This window comes from Phocoena sinus, chromosome 2 (assembly GCF_008692025.1).
Source record: "Phocoena sinus isolate mPhoSin1 chromosome 2, mPhoSin1.pri, whole genome shotgun sequence".
Taxonomy (NCBI): Eukaryota; Metazoa; Chordata; class Mammalia; order Artiodactyla; family Phocoenidae; genus Phocoena; species Phocoena sinus.
Window position 1 is genome coordinate 58,773,486 of NC_045764.1, and position 22,454 is coordinate 58,795,939.

General features: G+C 37.0%; 1 protein-coding gene across 1 annotated transcript in view; it reads left to right on the top strand.

Annotated features, from left to right (window-relative positions):
• Positions 1 to 22,454, top strand: part of UBE2Q2 (ubiquitin conjugating enzyme E2 Q2) — a 69,066-nt gene that overhangs the window by 21,408 nt on the left and 25,204 nt on the right. The window contains exons 4-8 of the mRNA XM_032623403.1: positions 2,081 to 2,137; positions 4,972 to 5,112; positions 8,002 to 8,086; positions 9,434 to 9,494; positions 10,252 to 10,342. Coding sequence (XP_032479294.1) covers positions 2,081 to 2,137; positions 4,972 to 5,112; positions 8,002 to 8,086; positions 9,434 to 9,494; positions 10,252 to 10,342 — 435 coding nt within the window. The remainder of the gene's footprint in view (positions 1 to 2,080; positions 2,138 to 4,971; positions 5,113 to 8,001; positions 8,087 to 9,433; positions 9,495 to 10,251; positions 10,343 to 22,454) is intronic.

The window sequence follows — 22,454 nt, forward strand, 5'->3', positions numbered from 1 at the left end:
TAGACTTAACCATTGATAGGGGTTGCTGTTGTCTCCGCTTATTGCTGTTTCTTGTATTCCATGGTTGCCCCTTTCTGAACTATATCCCTGAATAATGTCTTTTTTTCTAGAAAGGATTTGTGGGGATCTGTATGAAGAGTGTTCCTTGAATACTGTGTCTGTTTTTATTATTCATTTAACAAGTATTTATTTGACTCTGTGTAAAGCACTCTATGTACTCTATGTAAATGTTGAGGATCCAGTGCTGAACAAACACAGGTATGGCTCCCATCCTGATGGAACTAGATATCAAATTCTAAGTTCATAATTGAGTCTCTTCCAAGTTCTTTACACTTTTTTCTTCTGGTATTTGTTGTTACAGATGAAAAGGCTGATGCCTGTCTGATTCTTAGCTCTTTATATTTTTTCTTTCTGGAAGTCGGCATGGTTTTTTTCTTTAACTGTGAAGTATGGGGTTTTAATTTCCAACATTCCTTTGGGGCATTCAGAGCCACTTGCTCTTATGAAGTCCTTCTTTAGGTTGGCAACATTTGTCCCTTTCCCTCATCTTCTGAATGAATGCTGGATGAATATTTGATCTCTGTATTCCTATTTCCATTTCCCTAACTCTTCTCTTATTTTAATCACCTTCTCCCCGTCCCCCACCTCCTTTTTCTCCACATTTTAGGGGAATGTCACAGTTTGGTTGTCTTCTTCAGTCATAAATATTTTGTTCATTTAGGTCCATTGTTCTCTCTGGCCCCTCTGAGTTTTTTTTTTCTTTGAGGGGAGATCTTTTTGATTTTCCAGAACTTTCTTGTTCTTTACATAATAATCTTGTTAGGTTTTGTGGATGCAGTATCTTCTCAATTACTGCTAAAGATTCCAATTATTAGATTTTTAAATTCTGTTTTATTGCCTTCATTAATAATGCTTCAGGTCACTTTTTCTGCTTGTTCAACTTGGTGCCTTTCTTTCAGATTGCTAGTTTTCTTCAAATATCTGGTGATGCTTGGTTATCTGCTCATTTATAGATGAGGTATACCGTTGATCAGTATCAGTTGTTATGAGTGTCCTCAGCAATTGTCAGTCTTCTGTGCTATGGCCTCCCCTTTCTGGTTTTGCACACCTGTGCTCTGCCTGTGGCACGTGAATGGGGAGGTGCTGGCAGGTGGACTTTTACAACTCCTGAGTAAAAGGGAGAGATAAATCTGTTAAGAAATTTTGCTGCTGCATTGAGTTACGTTAAAAAATTGTCTTTTCTCTCTGGTTCTGACACAATAAGAGGCCAGCAAGGTTGGCGTCCTATATGAGTGTGATCCTTACCAGCTGTAGTTGGAACAAATACAGCAAGAATTTCTAGGGGAAAAAAATCCTACTAAATTTTTATATATTGTGTCGTAGAGAACTGTGCTGTGGTCCAGGAAGCTTGTCTTTATGAACTCTGACAAAACTAGGTATGAAGGCCCTTCTTGAAACCTCGTCAGATCCGTTGTGAATGAGTGTTAAATTGTGTCTTATACAGAAATATTGTGGTACATGACATGTTGTTTAAAAAAAAAAAGGAAAATAGCTCCTTAGTGAAATGGTGATCACTTTATAACTTTTAGTTTTATACAGTGTTTATGCGTGTGTAACACATTTGACCTTTTAAAATGTAAGCCAGTAGAATTTATGGAAAGATTCAGGCTTTTCAAAGCTAAAAAGGTAGATATTTTAAGAAACCCATCGTCTGGGGTATTTTAAGCAAAAGAAGCCATTAGCCTTATACATGTAGCTATATGTGTAAAATGTTTTCTGACTTTAAATTAGAATATGCTTAAATTTTTTTTCTGTTTTGCTTTATATTTGACTAATTGCCTTTCTTAATTTCTAAGGCATCTATTAAGTTGAATTTTTCAAAATTACTTCTTCTTAGAAAGCTGATAAATATTATTTGTCAAATCAAAGCTGAATTTAAAAGTAAATGTTTCAACTTTAATAAGCTCTTAGTGGAACTGCAGTGACAGATGATTGATACTTTGTCCCTAAAATCTTCTGAAGTACTCAGTGTTTGCTTACTTATTCTGTGTAGTCCTGGCAAACTCTTTTCTCTTTGCAGAATGGGACAGCAGAAGAAGTGACTTCAGAAGAGGAGGAAGAGGAAGAGATGGCTGAAGTAGGTATTTTATATAAGAATAACATTTCATAACTATCTTCACTTTTGAACATTTTATTAATTTTCTAATCTCCTTTATAAATCATTGTTAATGTGGAATAATGAGAAGCACATTGAATTTGTAATTTAATACAATTTCTAAAATCTGGCTTTACCTCTAATTCATGGTATACTTTTTAGCAAATTTCTTATCTGATGTCCTTGGATTTTATTTCATGGAAAATAAGAGCTCTTAACATTTAGCACTAAAATTATATTTACATTTAATAGTAATCAGTATTTAATCTGATTTGGTTTAAGAATAGGAACTACGAAGTTTCAGAATTTTTGTGTTTGAATAAAAGGAGAATTTGACCACATTTCAGCGACTATTCACTAGAAGTAATGAAAACTATCTCATGTTGAAAAATCATCTAAGAATATCAAAGAGGAAATTCCAAAGACACTGAGCTTAAGTCAGTTTAGTTGCCAGCCATTGATAAAATTTTAGACGTTTTCAGGCTCTGAGTCTTTGCATTTAAATTCAAACTTCATAATGAAGAATCTGTGTCTCTACATTGACCTGATACAAGGGATTTGAGTTCCACAGTCTTGGTTTTAAAACATTTTTCTGTTTGGATCTTAGAATTAATTTAGGTTATTACCTTAAATCTAAAATACACTTCTTAGAATGCCTTAGAACTAAAGTAGTTGTTGGTTTGTTTTGTGAGTCTGGAAGCAAAATAGTTCTTAACATTGTCCGGTTAGAATGATTTTTGGGTGGATAGATTTTTTTTTTTAATGTTTTCATGCAGTTTAACTTAGGAATAAACTGCAAGAAAACATTAAACTGGGACTTCCCTGGTGGTACAGTGGTTAGGAGTCTGCCCTCCATTGCAGGGGGACGTGGGTTCGAGCTCTGGTCTGGGAAGGTCTCACATGCTGCAGGGCAACTAAGCCCGTGCGCCACACATATTGAACCTGCGCTCTAGAGCCCGTGAGCCACAACTGCTGAGCCCACGTGCCACAACTACTGAAGCCCGCACACCTAGAACCTGTGCTTCGCAACAAGAGAAGCCACAACATCAACGTAGAGTAGCCCCACTTGCCTCAACTAGAGAAAGCCCGTGCACAGCAACAAAGACCCAACACAGCCAAAAATAAATAAAAAATAAAATAAGTAAAAAAAAAAAATTAAACCTTTACCATGGGTCCAATGTACAATAAAGTAGACATTGTACTCAAAGAGTTTATGTACCTTTCTTTTTTCCCCTCACAAGATAATATGAAGAAAGGACAGCAGCATTTAGGGAAATCTAGAAAGGTAGGATGGACTTTGGAGATGTCAAATTAGGGTAGGTGAAAAGATATCCTAGGCAACTAAAATAATGTGGTAAAAAGGCCCAGAGCAACCCTGGGCATGGTGTGTTTGGGTGCATTGGAGGCTGTCCTTTTGGGAGAAGGACATTGCTGTATTGGAGTCTTGGAAAGCAAGTTTGGCTAGAAAAGGCAGATGGCTAAGTCTTGAATTAGAGACAAATACGTTTATATTTGGTATGACTGTTGGTAAGGCCTTAAGCAGAGAATAGTGTACAGTGAATATTGTTTTGTAAAGATGATAATGATGATTTCTGTTCTGTGTTGATTAATACTCAAGTGGAGAAATTTTGTGGATTAGAACATGACTGAGGTTGAAGTTGGAGGAGGAGGAGGAGGTACAGGCCAAGGGTATTTGTGAGAACTCTGAAGAAAACAAGTGTAGGACGGAAAATTGTAGCTGAAAGGTGCAAACCAGGGGAAGGGAGCTCCATGAAGCATGCAGTCATAGACACGGTATAAATAAGAAAGGAATGTAATAGGAGTTGAAGAGATGGCAGTCCAAGAAAAAGACCATTGAGTCTGGACGAAAGTGGTTTAAATTATTAACCTGGTCTAGAAATCACAGTGAATTAGTCTGCTTGATAAAGTGGAGATAAAGTATAAACTACTTCTTTAGAGATTTTGATGATTGAGGTAAAGTTAGAAGAAAGGTAATAGAAAAAGGTTAGGATTTATTATACAAATCTATGCAGAATTTTAAAATTTGTAAGAGCTGATGCTAAGGGAAGGGAGGGAGAAGAATGATGTAATGATTAAAGATGTTGGCTTAGCGATGTTCAAATTCTTTTTCTAACTTTTTTCCTAATTATAAAAATCAATAGGTGCTCACTACAGAAAACTTGGAAAAGGAAAAGCACTAAATGTCTCTATTGATAATTATTAGTATTTCAGTATGTGTCCTTCTATTTTTTTCTGTGCTTATTTTGGCATAACTAAGATTCTATATATTCATTTTTGTATTCTGTGTTTTTCATTTCATTATTGATACAGAAGAAACCATTATGCTGTGTTGGCATTTTAATGGTCTTCCGGTATTCCATTGAATTAAGTTAACTGTTCTGATATTTTGCACATGAAGATTTTGTTTTTGTGGTTATAAAGTTGAAATAGGCATCTTTATGCCTAAATCTGTGTTCACATTTTAGACTAATTTCTAAAGTGAATCTAATAGATTTCTTGAAGTCGAGTTATGGTTCTTGGTACCTCATGCTAAACTGTTGCAAAAGTTCCCCTTAATAGGAGATATAAAGCAATTTAAGATGGCTCATTTGGTAGTAGTTATGGCTTTGTAAAACTATTAAATATGCTTTACTCAGATTCTAGCTTTAAAGTATAGTATATAAAAGGAGAGAACCTTTTGAATGGAATGTGAAGGCTTTTTTAGGATACATATATTCTCTCTTTGTTCTCTGAGTCAGGAATAATTTAGCTTTTGACATGAGCTTGAATAAGCTAAATTTTAAAATTTTTTATAGGATATAGAAGACTTAGATCACTATGAAATGAAGGAAGAAGAGCCTATTAGTGGGAAAAAGTCAGAGGATGAAGGAATTGAAAAAGAAAATTTGGCAATATTAGAGAAAATTAGGAAGACTCAAAGGCAAGACCATCTAAATGTAAGTATGTGTAAATGTATAGAACCTGGACTTTTGTGGTTAAGTAATTACGGTTGACCCTTGAACAGTGCTGGGGTTAGGGGTGCTGACCTTTCACCGAAATCCACGTATAGCTTTACAGCCAGCCTTCCATATCCACGGTTCCACATCCGAGGATTCAACTAACTGCAGATCGTGTAGTACGTATGGAGAAAATCTGCATATAAGTGGATCCACGCAGTTCAAACCTGTGTTGTTCAAGAGTCAGCTGTATAGGAATAATATAAATACAGGGCAATTCAATAAGATACCAATCAAAGCCACCCCCCTCCATCCCTGCCTTGGTTGTAGATTCAGCCATGTATTTTGTTGCCCTAGTTTCCCACCCCCCCCCCACAACATTTCTCATCTATTGATAGCCACTTTCTACCCCGTTCATCTGAAATCATTCACTTTCCAACTTGTTTATCCTGTTTTCTCTCCTTACCCTTCTCCTGTGGGATGTGCAAATTTAAATTCAGTCTCTCGTACAAAGTATAATTCAAATTCTTTCTTCTTCATGAAGCTGCCATCTGGTTTATCCTGCCCTGACTGAACCAAAAGTAATTTTTTCTTTTGACTTAACATCTTTTATGTGAAGCAGCATGGTGACAAACACAGCTGTGTGGCTTCATTTTCCTCAATTCTATAATGTGGACATTATGTACCATTTAGATGATTCCTGTAAATAATAAATGAGAACGACGTATATAAAATGCCCAGAGTAGGGAAATATCAAACAAAAGTCCAGCTAGCCATCTCAACACTTATTATTTACTTACTGCCTTTGTTTTAGAGCTATTTATCAAACCCATGAAATCTGAGAACCAGTTCTTTTGTCCTGAGCATAGGTTCTCAAACACAGGGAATGAATTGTTATGCAAGGAGATGACAAGTGTTGTAAACAGGTAGATTACTCTCACTTCTTCAGTCCTATTTACTGTATTAATGTAATTGGCAAATCTTTAGAGAGCAAAGAAATTCAGCCAAGTCCTTATCTTGATTATTTTTTAAAAAAAAAGCTTGTAGTATCTAAGTTAAAGATATTTACGATACTTTCTGTATCTTGTGATTGCTTCCAGTTTGTGTGTTATAGTCAAAACAACTACAAATTATTGAACACTATCACATGACAAACTAAGCAAAGTCTTTTAACGTTTATATGCCTTCTCATTTGATTTCATAACCACTGTAGGAAATATTCTTCCTATTCTATAGTTGTGAAACTGGGGTTTTAACCTATCAAGTAACGTAGCCAAAGTCACACAGCCAGGAAGTAATATCTTTTGTAAACCTGATTTTCTACCCCACCTCAAAGTGTAGTGCAACTTTTGAAGGTGCAACATTTAAAATTTTACAAGGTCAGGTTTTTTTAATTCAGAAGTCATTCTAAATGTTTTTGTCTTATGATAAATAGTTCCATTCATATTCAGTCTTAGGATAAGATACTGGTGCATTTTCATCTTCAGAGAAGGTGGAACACTGAAAAGAACTGAAACCAGTTGCATATATGTGGACATGTTGTTTCTCAATTTCTTAATATGTAAACTAGATTGTTAGTATAAGATTCTTATAGTCTGATTAAGGGACCTGCTTTAGTTAATGTATCACATTGAGGGTCTTCTGGTATTTTCAAAAATGCATGGAGCTACTACACATCTATTAGAATGCCCAAAATCTGGAACACTGAAAACACCAAATGCTGGTGAGGATGTGGAGCGACAGGAAACTTTTCTAATTGCTGATGGGAACGCAAAATGGCACAGCCACTTTAGAAGACTGTCTGACAGTCTTCTTTCAAAACTAAACATACTCTTAACCATACAATCCAGCAATTGAGCTCCTTGGTATTTGCCCAAATGAATTGAAAAGTTATGTCCACACAAAAACCTGCACGTAGATGTTTATAGCAGCTTTGTTCATAATTGCCAAAACTTGGAAGCAGTAGGAAAATGGATAAATAAACTATAGTACATCCAGGCAGTGGAATATTAGTCCCTGCTTAAAAAATTAATAATAATAATGAGCTGTCAAGGACAGGATATAGACATGGAGGAACCTTAAATCCATATTACTAGGTGAGAGAAGCCAATCTGAAAAGGCTGCAGACTGTGTTTTCAACTATATGACATTCTGAAAAAGGCAAAACTATGGAGACCGTAAAAAGATCCGTGGTTGCCCTGGGTTTCGGGGTGGGGGGGTGGGATGAATAGGCGGAGCATGGAGGACTTTTAGGGCAATGAAAATACTTTGTATGTTATTATAATGGGCGGATACTTGTCATTATCCAAATCCATAGAATGTACAGCACCAAAAGGTAAAGGTACCTTAAGGTAAATTATGGACTTCAGGTGTAATGATGTGTCCAAATAGGTTGATCAGTTGTAAGAAATGTACCTCCGAAGGATGCTGATAATGAGGGAGACTATGCACTGTGAGGGGCAGCTATATGGGGAATCTCTGTACCTTCCTCTCAATTTTGCTGTGAACCTAAAACTGCCCACCCCAAATAAAATCGTAAAAAAGAAAAAAATTAATAAATTTTTTTTTTAATTGATGGAATTTGAAATAGACCCTTACTAGTTCTAGGCTATTGGAGTGGCCATGGTGATCTGAACATAGGTTAGCTGTTTATTTATTTTTTTTCAGATGACAAATAGTAAATGAATCAGACCTGCCCCAAATTTATATTCCTACTGAAACTTCATGATCATTGATTTAATTGAACTTAACTTTTTTGACTTCTTAAAATGTTGAGTGGTGATCCATTTTTACGATATCATTGTAAACGTTTATTTCAGGTTCAGATACCTTAAATCTTTAGTTATTTAAATCAGTAGATCCTGGTAAACAGCAAATTTTATGTTTCAGGGTGCAGTGTCTGGGTCTGTACAAGCTTCAGATAGACTTATGAAAGAGCTCAGGGACATATACAGATCACAGAGTTATAAAACAGGTAAGGACCTCTGGATCTCTGCTGTTGTCCTTATGCCCTTTTAAATTTTCAGATAGTAACTTCATTTCTTATAGTATAACTGGACAGAAACAGAAATGTTTATTAACTTTATTTTAGGAATGTGAAACACAAATTTAATCAAGTTACCAAAAGACAGGGGTAAAATAGGATGAGTTCACTTGTTTGGATTTTTAAAAATGTTTTTATGGACACATAATTTTTTATCTTCTTGCTGCTGGGGATTAACTCATGATTTTTATCTTCTGGGAAAGGTACAAGAAATATATGCTTTGGAAAATAAATGAGTATATGTTTTATTGTATGAACAGAGAACTGTTGTCAAGTTGATTTTTATGTTCTTTTTTCCTTTTTTTGAAAACAACATAAGCAACTCTTATTGTAGTTAATGGTATTACTTTTAAAAATTTATAGTTTGACTTAAGAGTTCTTTCTTACCCAATAAGGCTTAAATATTATGGAATCTCTCTAATTGAAATAAAATTCCCTCAAATTATTGCAGAGAGTCTAACAGTATTGAATAAGAGAAAGAGCCAAACTTTAGTTTGTTTGAAAAGGTAGCATTATGATCCATTAAGAATTTTTCAGAGTGATCAAGTCTAAATCATTAGAGCTTACTTAAAACAAACAAGCAAAAAAACCCCCCTACTTTATAGAGTCCAAGATAAGTCAGATTTGTTTCTGAGGTTGTTAGAAGTTTTGGTGTCCTAACAGTTCCTCTTATAAGAAATCTAAAAGTTTGTGTGTAGAAAGATAATAAAGTTAAATATTTGAATACTGGTTTACCTTAAAACGTTCAGTCATCACTTGTTTGTTACTGCATTATTTGTAGTAGCAAAAAATTAAATTAATAACCAGCTATATGGTAGAATTAAGTTATGGCTTATCCATAAAATAAATTACTACAGTTATTAAAAAGATTGACAATAAATTTTTATATTCTAATGGAAAGATGTCCCAAAAAGTTGAAGAAAGATTATAAAACTGTATGTAGAGGGATTCCATTTTAATAGAACTGTTTGCATATATGCATAGGAGAAAAGTCTTAAGTACATATGATTTTGCATAAGCTTTTTTTTCCTCTTACAATTAATGGTAAACAGTTTTTCAAACCCAAAAATCCTCTTCATTGATGGCTTTAGTTGTCCATCTGTTAATGGTATAAGATACTCAGCTCCAGCACCAAACTATTTATAATACAGCTTAGTTGTTCCATGTTTTAATGGCAAAATTTGTAGCTTTTGTTGGCTATTTAGTGTATATATTTACACCAGAGCAATAGTTATAAGATCAAATGAAGAGTAACTAACATGCCCTATACCTTTACAGGGATTTATTCAGTGGAACTCATAAATGACAGTTTATATGACTGGCATGTTAAACTGCAGAAGTAAGTGCTTTTTTATGCTAACCCACTCTTTTTAATGGTAGACTATCACAGTGGAGATTTTTTTCCCCCTTAATTTGATACCTATTTACTGTGGCTTTTACTTACTGTTTCTGTAGAAATAGTTCTTAGGTTGTTAAAATGAGCTGATTCTTGGGCTTAATAAGTAAAGTGAGAAAGAAGGAGGAGAAAAAGAAGAGCCAGCTGTGGGAAAAAGTGTTTCATGGAGTTAATGAGACAATTAGGAACTATACAAACAAAAGTGTATAAATAACTTGATGAGATTGACTGTGACAACCAGTTTATATTTGAAATAAGAAAGAAATTTGAGTAGGGCCTGAATATATAGAACAGTTGTAGACAAATTTAGATTTTTTTAGTGATTTCACTTTTTCTGGTCTTGTCCATGGTAAATTTCTCTCCTTGAACCTCTTGTCTAATAATACAGTTTGAGAGAAGCAGACTTTCTTGAGAAGATTGTGTACATATGACCCTTTCCTTTAGAATAACTGCTAACTTTGCATGCCCTTAGGAGAGTAGGTGTAGAATACTGTGATCTCTTTTTGGACATTTAATCCCAAGGCGTTGGAGGCTATAGTTAATTTGTTTTTCCAGGAACCGTAGAGCAGCTTTAGACCTTCTCTGTTTGGAATTTACCCTAGGGGCTCTGTTCTAGCTCTTGGAATGGTTTATTTTTGAGTTTAGTGAGAAAAAAAATCTGACTTTTTGTTTGAACTGTTTTTTGTTTTGTAATTCTTAGGGTTGATCCTGATAGTCCTTTGCACAGTGATCTTCAGATCTTAAAAGAAAAAGAAGGCATAGAATATATTTTGCTTAACTTCTCTTTTAAGGTAAGAAAATTGTAAGAGGACTCCATATGCTTCTAATGGCAACGTATATTTGTACAATTGCTTTGGAAAACCGTTTGGTATAACTTGGTAAAGTAGAAGATACTCATATCCTGTGGTCCAGGAATTCTCCTCCTAGACATATAACCTGCAAGAAATGAGTACTTAGATGCACCAGGAGACAAACACAAGAATGTTCAAAGCAGCATTGTTTATAATAGCCTCAAATAAAAATAACCCAAGTGTCTGTTCCAATAGAATGGAGCACTGTGGTATTCATAAAACGGAATAGAGCTATGTGCAACAAGATAGATGAATCTTAAACACAGTGTTGAGCAAAAGAAACCATATTCCCAAAACATGTTTTGTACAATTTCATTAGTACAGCTCAAAAACAGGTAAAACTGAATTATATTATTTAAGCATGCCTTCTCATCGGAGGCAGTATTCCCCCGAATGGGGTGAAAATTTGTCCTTGGAATGAAAAAGTCTTAAATATTACAATAGTCTGTAGCCCTTCAAAGGGCCACGATACATAAATAGATACACAGTATGTCTGTGGTATTAAAAGTTTTGTTGGGGAGCAGGATGGGGAGGAGTTAGGAAAAAATTATTCTAAAAAGGCTTCTTAGTGGAACAAAAATGAGAAATATTTATGGATTCATACTTGGGCAATAAAAGTATCAAGAGAAACGAAGATGTGATTACCATACAGTTTAGGATAGCAAGTACATCTAGCTAAGCGGGGAGGGAGTCGTGAGCTGAAAGGGACACCTGGGGGCTTCTTGTTTATTGACTGTAGTCTGTTTCTTGACCAGGGTGGTAGTTGCCATGGATACTATTTCATGCTAGTTTGTAATGGTGTACCTTTATATTTTATGCACTTTTCTAAATTTATGTGTTATATTTGTTTTTAAAAGATGCTAAAAAATAAAGGTTAAAGCAATGGAATCTAGGTAAAATGTAGTGGTTTTAAATTTTTGTTTAAAAAAACTAGGAAGTGTTTCTAAGGGGTTATATTTTAATTATTTGGAGCTGCTTTTTGACCTGTTCTTTGAAATTGAGAAAAAATTGTGTAGCAGTTGTCTTGCAGATAAACTCCCCCCCCCCCCCCCATTTCAGTTAGGTGGACTTCAATGCACTAGGTGCTATAGAAGGCTTGAGGACATGGGGCATCTAAATAATCCCTGTTCTTCAAGAGCCTGTAGTCTTTCTGGGGAGAAATCTGTGAGGAAAACTATAGGGCTTTGGAGATAATGATGAAGAGTCTGGGAGCTTACCTTAATGCAGTAAAAAGCCAACAGAGGTTTTTAGGCAGGGGCATGATTGATCTGTTAGGCTTTTTATTTTATTTTTAAAAAAGAATTAGTATGCCTTCAGCATCAGAGTAGATAGGATAGAGTAGATTTCTGGGAGACTAGTTGGGGACTTTGATTTTAATCTGGGCAAAGAGCAATGAAGGTTGGTAGTGGTAGGAATAGGTGAGAATAGATGGATATGAGATGTTTTGAAGGAAGAAAACAAAAGACATGAAAGGATACTTTTATACTTGCAAAAAGGGTAATTTTTCTGAAAGCTGCTTACTTAGCTTTTGTGTGTGTATATTCTTGTTTGGGCTTATATCCTCATTTATGATTGAACTTTCTTCAAATAGCCCAAATGTCAAATGTCATTGTTTTCCCACAGCTTTGTTATTGTAGAAATTATTGTGGCTATCAACTGGGTTGTCTTCCTAGAGAGTGAATCTGGTATATATTTACTGACATTGCTGGTGACTGTATTTTTACTGATGCATATGGTGAAAAAAAACCCTAGGAATGTATCTTTTTAAAAAATACATGCAAAATATTTTTAACCTGAAATCTAAGCAATCATATTAAATCATATTCCCATAGGCCCAACACCAAGCTTATCAATATCTTTGAAGACTGATGTGGGCCCCTCCCCTCTTACTTCGTCTTTCAGAGATATCTTCTAAGGGAATCTGAAATCTTGACCAGGAAACTGAAGGTCTTGTGACTGCAGATAGCGTTTTCATTATATTTTCCTGCTCTAGGTAGAACTTCAGGGAGGGGATGATCTGGGAGGTAAATGGCTGAAATTCTGTTGGATTTGTTTCTGAACCATGGTTCCTGATACCAGAAAGAAGGGCCTTTGCTAGGGTTGAAGTATTTCTTGAGAGGCCTGGGAAGAATGTGATTGCCTTGAGCTAACTGACCTTACTAAGAGGATCTTAAACTCAATTGCCAAGTTACTAGTATCGGGATTCATAGACTTTGGAGGATTAGCAAGTATGACTCAGAAAGAAGGAGTCACAGAAGGAGCATGAACAGTATTTAGGGCCTTGGATGGCCATGGTGACAACTTGAGGGTCATGAAGAGTAAGAAAATGAAACTTGAGATGTAACATGACACAAGGATGGGGAAGGGGTAGGAGGGAATGGGACCTGTTAGATGTGTCAGCAACTTGGTAAGGAAGTGGTGGTCTGGCTTTTCAGGCCACATCTGATCTACTGAGTTGAATTTTGAGGTAGTACTTTAAGAAGGGTTTATTTAGACAAATCTGGGTTTATTTAGAGAATAGTAGCAAGGATTAGAAAGATTCCATACCATGTCCTAAGATAGCAGGTGAAATTATAGATTTGGAGAGGAGAACATGGGGGTTCCTGATATCTTGTCTTCAACTATTTGAAGGGCTGTATGTGTATAAATATTAGTTTGATTAGTTTTTGATGAACACAAGGCATGACAATAGAATTAGTAAGTCAAACTGTAAAGAGACAATTTTCAATTCAATATAAGGAGGTGATGTATAACTATTTAGAGCCATCTGATGATGGCTCTAGTCTTTTAAAAATAGAATGTGCCTCATGGCTGAGAATAGCTTGGAAGCCCAACATGTTGATTTGGAAATCGGATAACTTTATGACATCCTTGTAAAACCTGAGGTTCTTAGTTTCTGAGTTAGTATACCACAATAGCTCGCATATCTTTTTTTTTTTTTTTTTTTTGGCCACACTGCACGGCTTGTGGGATCTTAGTTCCTTGCAGGATCTTAGTTCCCTAACCAGGGACTGAACCCGGACCCTTGGCAGTGAAAGTGTAGAGTCCTAACCACTGGACCACCAGGGAATTCCCTCTTGCATATCTATTTAAACAGAAACCTTCCTCCACCCCACCCACCAATGCCTGTAAACAACCCCCCCACAACCCCACGCCTTTTTATTTCTGTAAAATCTTGATTACTGAGTTCCAAGGTACAGAGTTTATGGAATAGAATCCTTGTGTTTTGATGTAGAATAGTTAATCTGAAGGATTACTTAAAATGAAGGGAGTTCTCACTGTCACATAATCAATTAAAAGACGTTTTGGGGCTTCCCTGGTGGCACAGTGGTTAAGAATCCACCTGCCAATGCTGGGGACACGGGTTCGAGCCCTGGTCTGGGAAGATCCCACATGCCGTGGAGCAACAAAGCCTGTGCGCCCAAACTACTGAGCCTGTGCTCTAGAGCCCATGAGCCACAACGACTGAAGCCCGCGTGCCTAGAGCCCGTGCTACGCAACAAGAGAAGCCAATGCAATGAGAAGCCCGTGCAATGCAACCAAGAGTAGCCCCCACCTCGCTGCAACTAGGGAAAGCCCGCATGCAGCAATGAAGACCCAATGTAGCCAAAAATAAATAAAATAAATAAATTTATATATATAAAAACAAGGTGTGGTAGTCACTCATTTGGGATCACATATTTAAAGATCTGAAATATAGGAAATTAAATGAAATTGTACTTTACCAAGCTTTGCATCTATGCCTTTCTTTATCTGTTAAGTTGTAGATGAAAGGTAAGCTACTTATTTGGAAGTAGATTGTAATAACTGTCATTAAGCTGGTTTCTTTTGTGGGTAGATTTCTTCTTTTTCTGCCTTGCAGTAGATAGCTAAGATTATCTGTTTTAGCCGTCAGAAGTGTGCTTTTTTATCTCCCTCTCCTATCAGGATTGAATTTACATAGTTTACATGTTCCTCAGAATCTTACTTGAGGATGGGTAGTAAGGTACTGGAATTATGCTGGTTATTTTTCCAGTTAAAACTGTAGTTTTGTGTTCCTTAGAAATAACTGGATGAAACAAATGTTTGTTTAGCTCTTTTACTTGCAAATTGATTTTTTAAGAGGTGTTAGTTTCTTAATTCTCATTTATTTGAACACAGAAATCAGAAGTAATTTCTCTTAGACTTCCTGACATATCTTCATGGAGGCAGTATGCTGTTTACTCTGCTCCTCTGTTGTAGGAAAGTGAGGGGTAGCCTTCTTGGCCTCCTGGCCACTAGAGACTGACCTCTAACACTCTTGGCCACTTCAGCTACCATCTTTACTTCAGTTCATTGAGAGAAAAAGTTTTATTCTTTTGGAAACCTCAGTTTCCAGGACTGAAAATTTAAAACAGAGAATTGTGCAGCCAGAGAGTTAGCTGAGGTTCTATTCTCTCATCTTGCCATTATATATCTTTATCAGGTCTGATGATCGTTGTCAGATTAATTGGAGCAATTATCTATTTGCATTTAATGTTGGTATTGCTATTCGGGTTTAAATCTGTCTCATTTACTTGTCCTTGCTCCATGCTTTTTTCCCCCACATTCTTTTGGATGTTTTTTTGGTTTTTTTTTTATTATTACTCCAGTTTCCCACCTCTGTTAGCTTGGTGCTTATCATTCTTTACTCTGATTTACTACCTTACAATTATAATACATATCCTTAGCTTGTCAAAGTATAATATAAATTTGTTAATTTGTGTTTTTCCTTTTCCTTGTCAAGGCAAAGACCTTAGAACATGTACACCCTGCCAAATACGTGCTGTTGTTGTCATGCATTTAGTTCTATATTTATCTAAAACCTTATACATTATTGTTACATAATTCTTCAGTATTCATTTGGATCTTTGTACATATTAGCTCTTTTCATGGTCTTTATTCTCCAGGTTTCCATCTAGGATCTTCTTTCTCTTGCGTGAAGAATATCCTTTTTTGTTTCCTTCAGTGTGGGTCTGCTTATAGGAAAATATCTTTATTTGGACTTCACTTTTGGAAAGTATTTTTTTTATATATATAATTTTCAGTGCCCTAAATTTTCTTCTTTTAAGAGGTGAATTTTATTTATTTATGTGTTTATTTTTGGCTGTGTTGGGTCTTCGTTTCTGTGCGAGGGCTTTCTCTACTTGCGGCAAGTGGGGGCCACTCTTCATCGCGGTGCGCGGGCCTCTCACTCTCGCGGCCTCTCTTGTTGCGGAGCACAAGCTCCAGATGCGCAGGCTCAGTAGTTGTGGCTCACGGGCCCAGTTGCTCTGCGGCATGTGGGATCTTCCCAGAACAGGGCTCGAACCCCTGTCCCTTGCATTGTCGGGCAGACTCCCAACTACTGTGCTACCAGGGAAGCCCCTGGAAAGTATTTTTATTGTGTATAGATTTTTAGGTTGGAGATTCCTTTCTTTCAGCACCTCAAAGATATCATTCCCTTATTATAGCTTCCATTGTTTCTCTTGAAGTATTTATAGTGCGTAAATCTCATGAAGTCTTTAATCAGTTCTGGAAAATTTTCAGACATTATCAGGCATTATCTCTTCAAATATTGCATCTGTCCCATTCTAGGACTCTACATATATGATTAGCCTTTTCAATACATTTCCCTATGTCTTGTTTATTATCTGCATTTTCCACATTTTTCTCTCACTTGGCTTCATTTGGGATGTTTTCTGACCTATTTTTCTAGCATACTGAATTTCTCTTCCAAGTCTCCATGGTAGTAAACTCATCCATTAAGTTATTAATTTCAGTAACTGTATTTCTAAGCTTCAGAATTCCTATATAGTTCATTTTTATAATTTTAATTTTCTGCCAGGGTTTTCAATCTTGCCTTTTCTTACACATACTCAGCATAGTTATTTTAATTAATTTATTTATTTATGGCTGTGTTGGGTCTTCGTTTCTGTGCGAGGGCTTTCTCCAGTTGTGGCGAGTGGGGACCACTCTTCATTCCGGTGTGCGGGCCTCTCACTGTTGCGGCCTCTCTCGCTGCGGAGCACAGGCTCCAGACGCACAGGCTCAGTAGTTGTGGCTCATGGGCCCAGTCGCTCCGCGGCATGTGGGATCTTCCCAGACCAGGGCTCGAACCCATGTCCCCTGCATCGGCAGGCAGACTCTCAACCACTGCGCCACCAGGGAAGCCCAGCATAGTTATTTTAAAATCTGTGTCTGATAACTCTCTTATTTTGACCCCTTGTAGTTTTGTCTGTAGTTTGCTTCTTGTTTTCTGATCATGTTGTCTTTAAGTCTTTTTTTTGTTTTAAACATCTTTATTGAAGTATAGTTGCTTTACAATGTTGTGTTAGTTTCTGCTGTGTAACAAAGTGAATCACTTATATGTATACATATATCCCCATATCCCCTCCCTCTGTGTCTCCCTCCCACCCTCCCTATCCCACCCCTCTAGATGGTCACAAAGCACCTAGCTGATCTCCCTGTGCTACGCAGCTGCTTCCCACTAGCTAGCTATTTTACATTTGGTAGTGTATATATGTCAGTGCTACTCTCTCACTTCGTGCCAGCTTACCCTTCCCCGTCCCCGTGTCCTCAAGTCCATTCTCTACGCCTGCGTCTTTATTCCTGTCCTGCCCCTAGGTTCTTCAGAACCTTTTTTTTTTTTTTAGATTCTGTATATATGTGTTAGCATATGGTATTTGTTTTTCTCTTTCTGACTTACTTCACTCTGTATGACAGACTCTAGGTCCATCCACTTCACTACAAATAACTCAATTTCGTTTCTCTTTATGGCTGAGTGATATTCCATTACATGTATGTGCTGCATCTTTATCCATTCATCTGTCGGTGGACACTTAGGTTGCTTCCATGTCCTGGCTATTGTAAATAGTGCTACAGTGAACATTGTGGTACATGACTCTTTTTGTTTTTTTAATAAATTTATTTATTTATTTATGGTTGTATTGGGTCTTCATTGCTGTGTGTGGGCTTTCTCTGGTTGCTGCAAGCGGGGGCTACTCGTCATTGCGGTATGTGGGCTTCTCATTGTGATGGCTTCTCTTGTGGAGCACGGACTCTAGGCACGCGGGCTCAGTAGTTGTGGCTCATGGGCTCTAGAGCGCAGGCTCAGTAGTTGGGCCACACAGGCTTAGTTGCTCCGTGGCATGTGGGATCTTCCCAGACCGGGGCTTGAACCCGTGTCCACTGCATTGGCAGGCAGCTTCTTAACCATTACGCTATCAGAGAAGCCCAACATGACTCTTTTTGAATTACGGTTTTCTCAGGGTATATGCCCAGTAGTGGGATTGCTGGGTCGTATGGTAGTTCTAGTTTTAGTTTTTTAAGGAACCTCCATACTGTTCTCCATAGTGGCTGTATCAATTTACATACCCACCAACAGTGGAACAGGGTTCCCTTTTCTCCACACCCTCTCCAGCATTTATTGTTTGTAGATTTTTTGATGATAGCCATTCTGACCAGTGTGAGATGATACCTCATTGTAGTTCTGATTTTTATTTCACTAATGATTAGTGATGTTGAGCATCGTTTCATGTGTTTGTTGGCAATCTGTATATCTTCTTTGGAGAAATGTTTATTTAGGTCTTCTGCCCATTTTTGGATTGCGTTGTTTGTTTTTTTGTTACTGAGCTGCATGAGCTGCTTGTATATTTTGGAGATTAATCGTTTCTCTGTTGCTTCATTTACAAATATCTTCTCCCATCCTGAGGGTTGTCTTTTTGTCTTGTTTATGGTTTCCTTTGCTGTGTGAAAGCTTTTAAGTTTCATTAGGTCCCATTTGTTTATTTTTGTTTTTATTTCCATTTCTCTAGGAGGTGGGTCAAAAAGGATCTTGCTGTGATGTATATCATCGAGTGTTTTGCCTGTGTCTTCCTCTAAGAGTTTTATAGTGTCTGGCCTTACATTCAGGTCTTTAATCCATTTTGAGTTTATTTTTGTGTATGGTGTTAGGGAGTGTTCTAATTTCATTCTTTTACATGTAGCTGTCCAGTTTTCCCAGCACCACTTATTGAAGAGGCTGTTTTTTCTTTACTGTATATTCTTGCCTCCTTTATCAAAGATAAGGTGACCATATGTGTGTGGGTTTGTCTCTGGGCTTTCTATCTTGTTCCATTGATCTGTCTTTCTGTATTTGTGCCAGTACCATACTGTCTTGATTACTGTAGCTTAGTAGTATAGTCTGAAGTCAGGGAGCCTGATTCCTCCTGCTCTGTTTTTCGTTCTCAAGATTGCTTTGGCTATTCAGGGTCTTTAGTGTTTCCATACAAATTGTGAAATTTTTTGTTCTAGTTCTGTGAAAAATGCCAGTGGTAGTTTGATAGGGATTGCATTGAATCTGTAGATTGCTTTGGGTAGTATAGTCATTTTCATAATGTTGATTCTTCCAATCCAAGAACATGGTATATCTCTCCATCTGTTTATATTGTCTTTAATTTCTTTCATCAGTGTCTTCATTCCTTGCATACAGGTCTTTTGTCTCCTTATGTAGTTTTATCCCTAGGTATTTTATTTTTTTTGTTGCAGTGGTAAATGCGAGTGTTTCCTTAATTTCTCTTTCAGATTTTTCATTGTCATTGTATAGAAATGCAAGAGATCTCTGCATTAATTTTGTATCCTGCTACTTTTACAAATTCATTGATTAGCTCTAGTAGTTTTCTGGTAGCATCTTTAGGATTCTCTATGTATAGTATCATGTCATCTGCACAGTATCATGTCATCTGCAAATAGTGACAGTTGTACTTCTTTTCCGATTTGGATTCCTTTCATTTCTTTTTCTCTCTGATTTCTGTGGCTAAAACTTCCAAAAGTATGTTGAATAATAGTGGTGAGAGTGGGCAACCTTGTCTTGCTCTTAATCTTAGAGGAAATGGTTTCAGTTTTTCACCATTGAGGACGATGTTGGCTGTGGGTTTGTCATATATGGCCTTTATTATGTTGAGGCAGGTTCCCTCTGAGCCTGCTTTCTGGAGAGTTTTTATCATAAGTGGGTGTTGAATTTTGTCAAAAGCTTTTTCTACATCTATTGAGATGATCATATGGTTTTTATTCTTCAATTTGTTAATATGGTGTATCACATTGATTGATTTGGGTATACTGAAGAATCCTTGCATTCCTGGGGTAAACCACACTTTATCCTGGCGTATGATCCTTCTAATGTGCTGTTGGAGTCTGTTTGCTAGTATTTTAAAGAAGATGTTGGGGATAGGAGTTTATTAATTAATTAATTAATTTATTTTTGTTGTGTTGGGTCTTCGTTTCTGTGCGAGGGCTTTCTTTAGTTGTGGCAAGTGGGGGCCTCTCTTCATCGCTGTGCGTGGGCCTCTCACTGTCGCGGCCTCTCTTGTTGCGGAGCACAGGCTCCAGACACGCAGGCTCAGTAGTTGTGGCTCTCGAGCCTAGTTGCTCAGCGGCATGTGGGATCTTCCCAGACCAGGGCTCGAACCCGTGTCCCCTGCATTAGCAGCCAGATTCTCAACCACTGCGCCACCAGGGAAGCCCTGTTTGCTAGTATTTTGTTGAGGGTTTTTGTATCTGTGTTCATCAGGATATTGGCCTGTAGCTTTCTTTTTTGGGACATCTTTGTCTGGTTCTGGTATCAGGGTGATGGTGGCCTCATAGAATGAGTTTGGAAGTGTTCCTCCCTCTGCTGTATTTTTTATTTATTTTTATTTTTTGCGGTACGTGGGCCTCTCACTGTTGTGGCCGCTCCCGTTGCTGAGCACAGGCTCCGGATGCGCAGGCTCAGCGGCCATGGCTCACGGGCCTAGCCCCTCCGCGGCATGTGGGATCTTCCTGGACCGGGGCACGAACCCGTGTCCCCTGCATCGGCAGGCGGACTCTCAACCACTGCACCACCAGGGAAGCCCCCTCTGCTGTATTTTTGAAGAGCTTGAGAAGGCTAGGTGTTAGCTCTTCTCTAAATGTTTGATAGACTTCACCTGTGAAGCCATTGGGTCCTGGGCTATTGTTTGTTGGAAGATTTTTAATCACAGTTTCAATTTCAGTGCTCATGATTGGTCTATTTATATTTTCTATTTCTTCCTGGTTCAGTCTCAGAAAGATTTGGTTTTCTAAGAATTTGTCCGTTTCTTCCAGGTTGTCCATTTTATTGGCATATAGTTGCTTGTAGTAATCCCTCATGATCCTTTGTATTTCTGCAGTGTAAGTTGTTACTTCTCGTTTTTCATTTCTAATTCTGCTGATTTGAGTCTTCTCCCTTTCTTTCTTGATGACTCTGGCTAATGGTTTATCAATTTTGTTTATCTTCTCAAAGAACCAGCTTTTAGTTTTATTGATCTTTGCTCTTGTTTCCTTTATTTCTGATCTACATGATTTCTTTCTGCTAACTTTGTGTTTTTTTGGTTCTTCTTTCTCTAATTGCTTTTTTTTTTTTTTTTTTTTTGTAAAAGGTGAAAGATTTATTCTATCTGAAGAGAAACCAGAGTATTCTAATTGCTTTAATGTAAGGTTAGGTTGTTTATTTGAGATGTTTCTTGAGGTAGGATTGTATTGCTATAAACTTCCCTCTTAGAACTGCTTTTGCTGTATCCCATAGATTTTCAGTCATCGTGTTTTCATTGTCATTTGTCTCTAGGTATTTTTTGGTTTCCTCTTTGATTTCTTTAGTGATCTCTTGGTTGTTTAGTAACGTATTATTTAACCTCCATGTGTTTGTGTTTTTTACAGTTGTTTTTCCTGTAATTGATATCTCATTCCATAGTGTTGTGGTTGCAAAAGATACTTGATATGATTTCAGTTTTCTGAAATGTACCAAGGCTTGATTTGTGACCCAAGATATTATCTCTTGTGGAGAATGTTCCATGAGCACTTGAGAAGAAAGTGTAGTCTGTTGTTTTTGGATAGAATGTCCTATAAATATCAATTAAGTCCAGCTTGTTTAATGTGTCATTTTAAGCTTGTGTTTCCTTATTTATTTTCATTTTGGATGATCTGTTCACTGGTGAAAGTGGGGTGTTAAAGTTCCCTACTATTACTGTGTTACTTCAGTTTTCCCTTTCATGGCTGTTAGTATTTGCCTTATGTGTTGAGGTGCTCCTGTTTTGGGTGCATAAATATTTACAATTGTTATATCTTCTTCCTGGATCGATCCCTTGATCATTATGTAGTATCCTTCTCTGTCTCTTGTAATAGTCTTTATTTTAAAGTCTATTTTGTCTGATATGAGAATTGCTACTCCAGCTTTCTTTTGATTTCTATTTGCATGGAATATCTTTGTCCATCCCCTCACTTTCAATCTGTTCGTGTCCCTAGGTCTGAAGTGGGTCTCTTGTAGTTAGCATATATATGGGTCTTATTTTTGTATCCATTCAGCCAGTCTATATCTTTTGGTTGGAGCATTTAATCCATTGACATTTAAGGTAATTATTGATATGTATGTTCCTGTTACCATTTTCTTAATTGTTTTGGGTTTTTTATGTAGGGCTTTTCCTTCTCTTGTGTTTCCTGCCTAGAGAAGTTCCTTTAGCATTTGTTGTAAAGCTGGTTTGGTGGTGCTGAATTCTATTAGCTTTTGGTTGTCTGTAAAGGTTTTAGTTTCTCCACTGAATCTGAATGAGATCCTTGCTGGGTAGAGATCCTTGCTGGGTAGAGTAATCTTGTTTGTAGATTTTTCCCTTTCATCACTTTAAATATGTCCTGCTACTCCTTTCTGGCTTGCAGAGTTTCTGCTGAAAGATCAGTGGTTAATCTTATGGGGATTCCCTTGTATGTTATTTGTTGCTTTTCCCTTGCTGCTTTTAATATTTTTTCTTTGTATTTAATTTTTGTTAGTTTGATTAATATGTGTCTTTGCGTGTTTCTCCTTGGATATATCCTGTATGGGACTCTGCGCTTCCTGGACTTGATTGACTATTTCCTTTCCCATGTTGGGGAAGTTTTCAACTATAATCTCTTCACATATTTTCTCAGTCCCTTTCTTTTTCTCTTCTTCTTCTGGGACCCCTATAATTCGAATGTTAGTATGTTAAATGTTGTCCCAGAGGTCTCTGAGACTGTCCTCAATTCTTTTCATTCTTTTTTCTTTATTCTCCTCTGCAGTAGTTATTTCCAC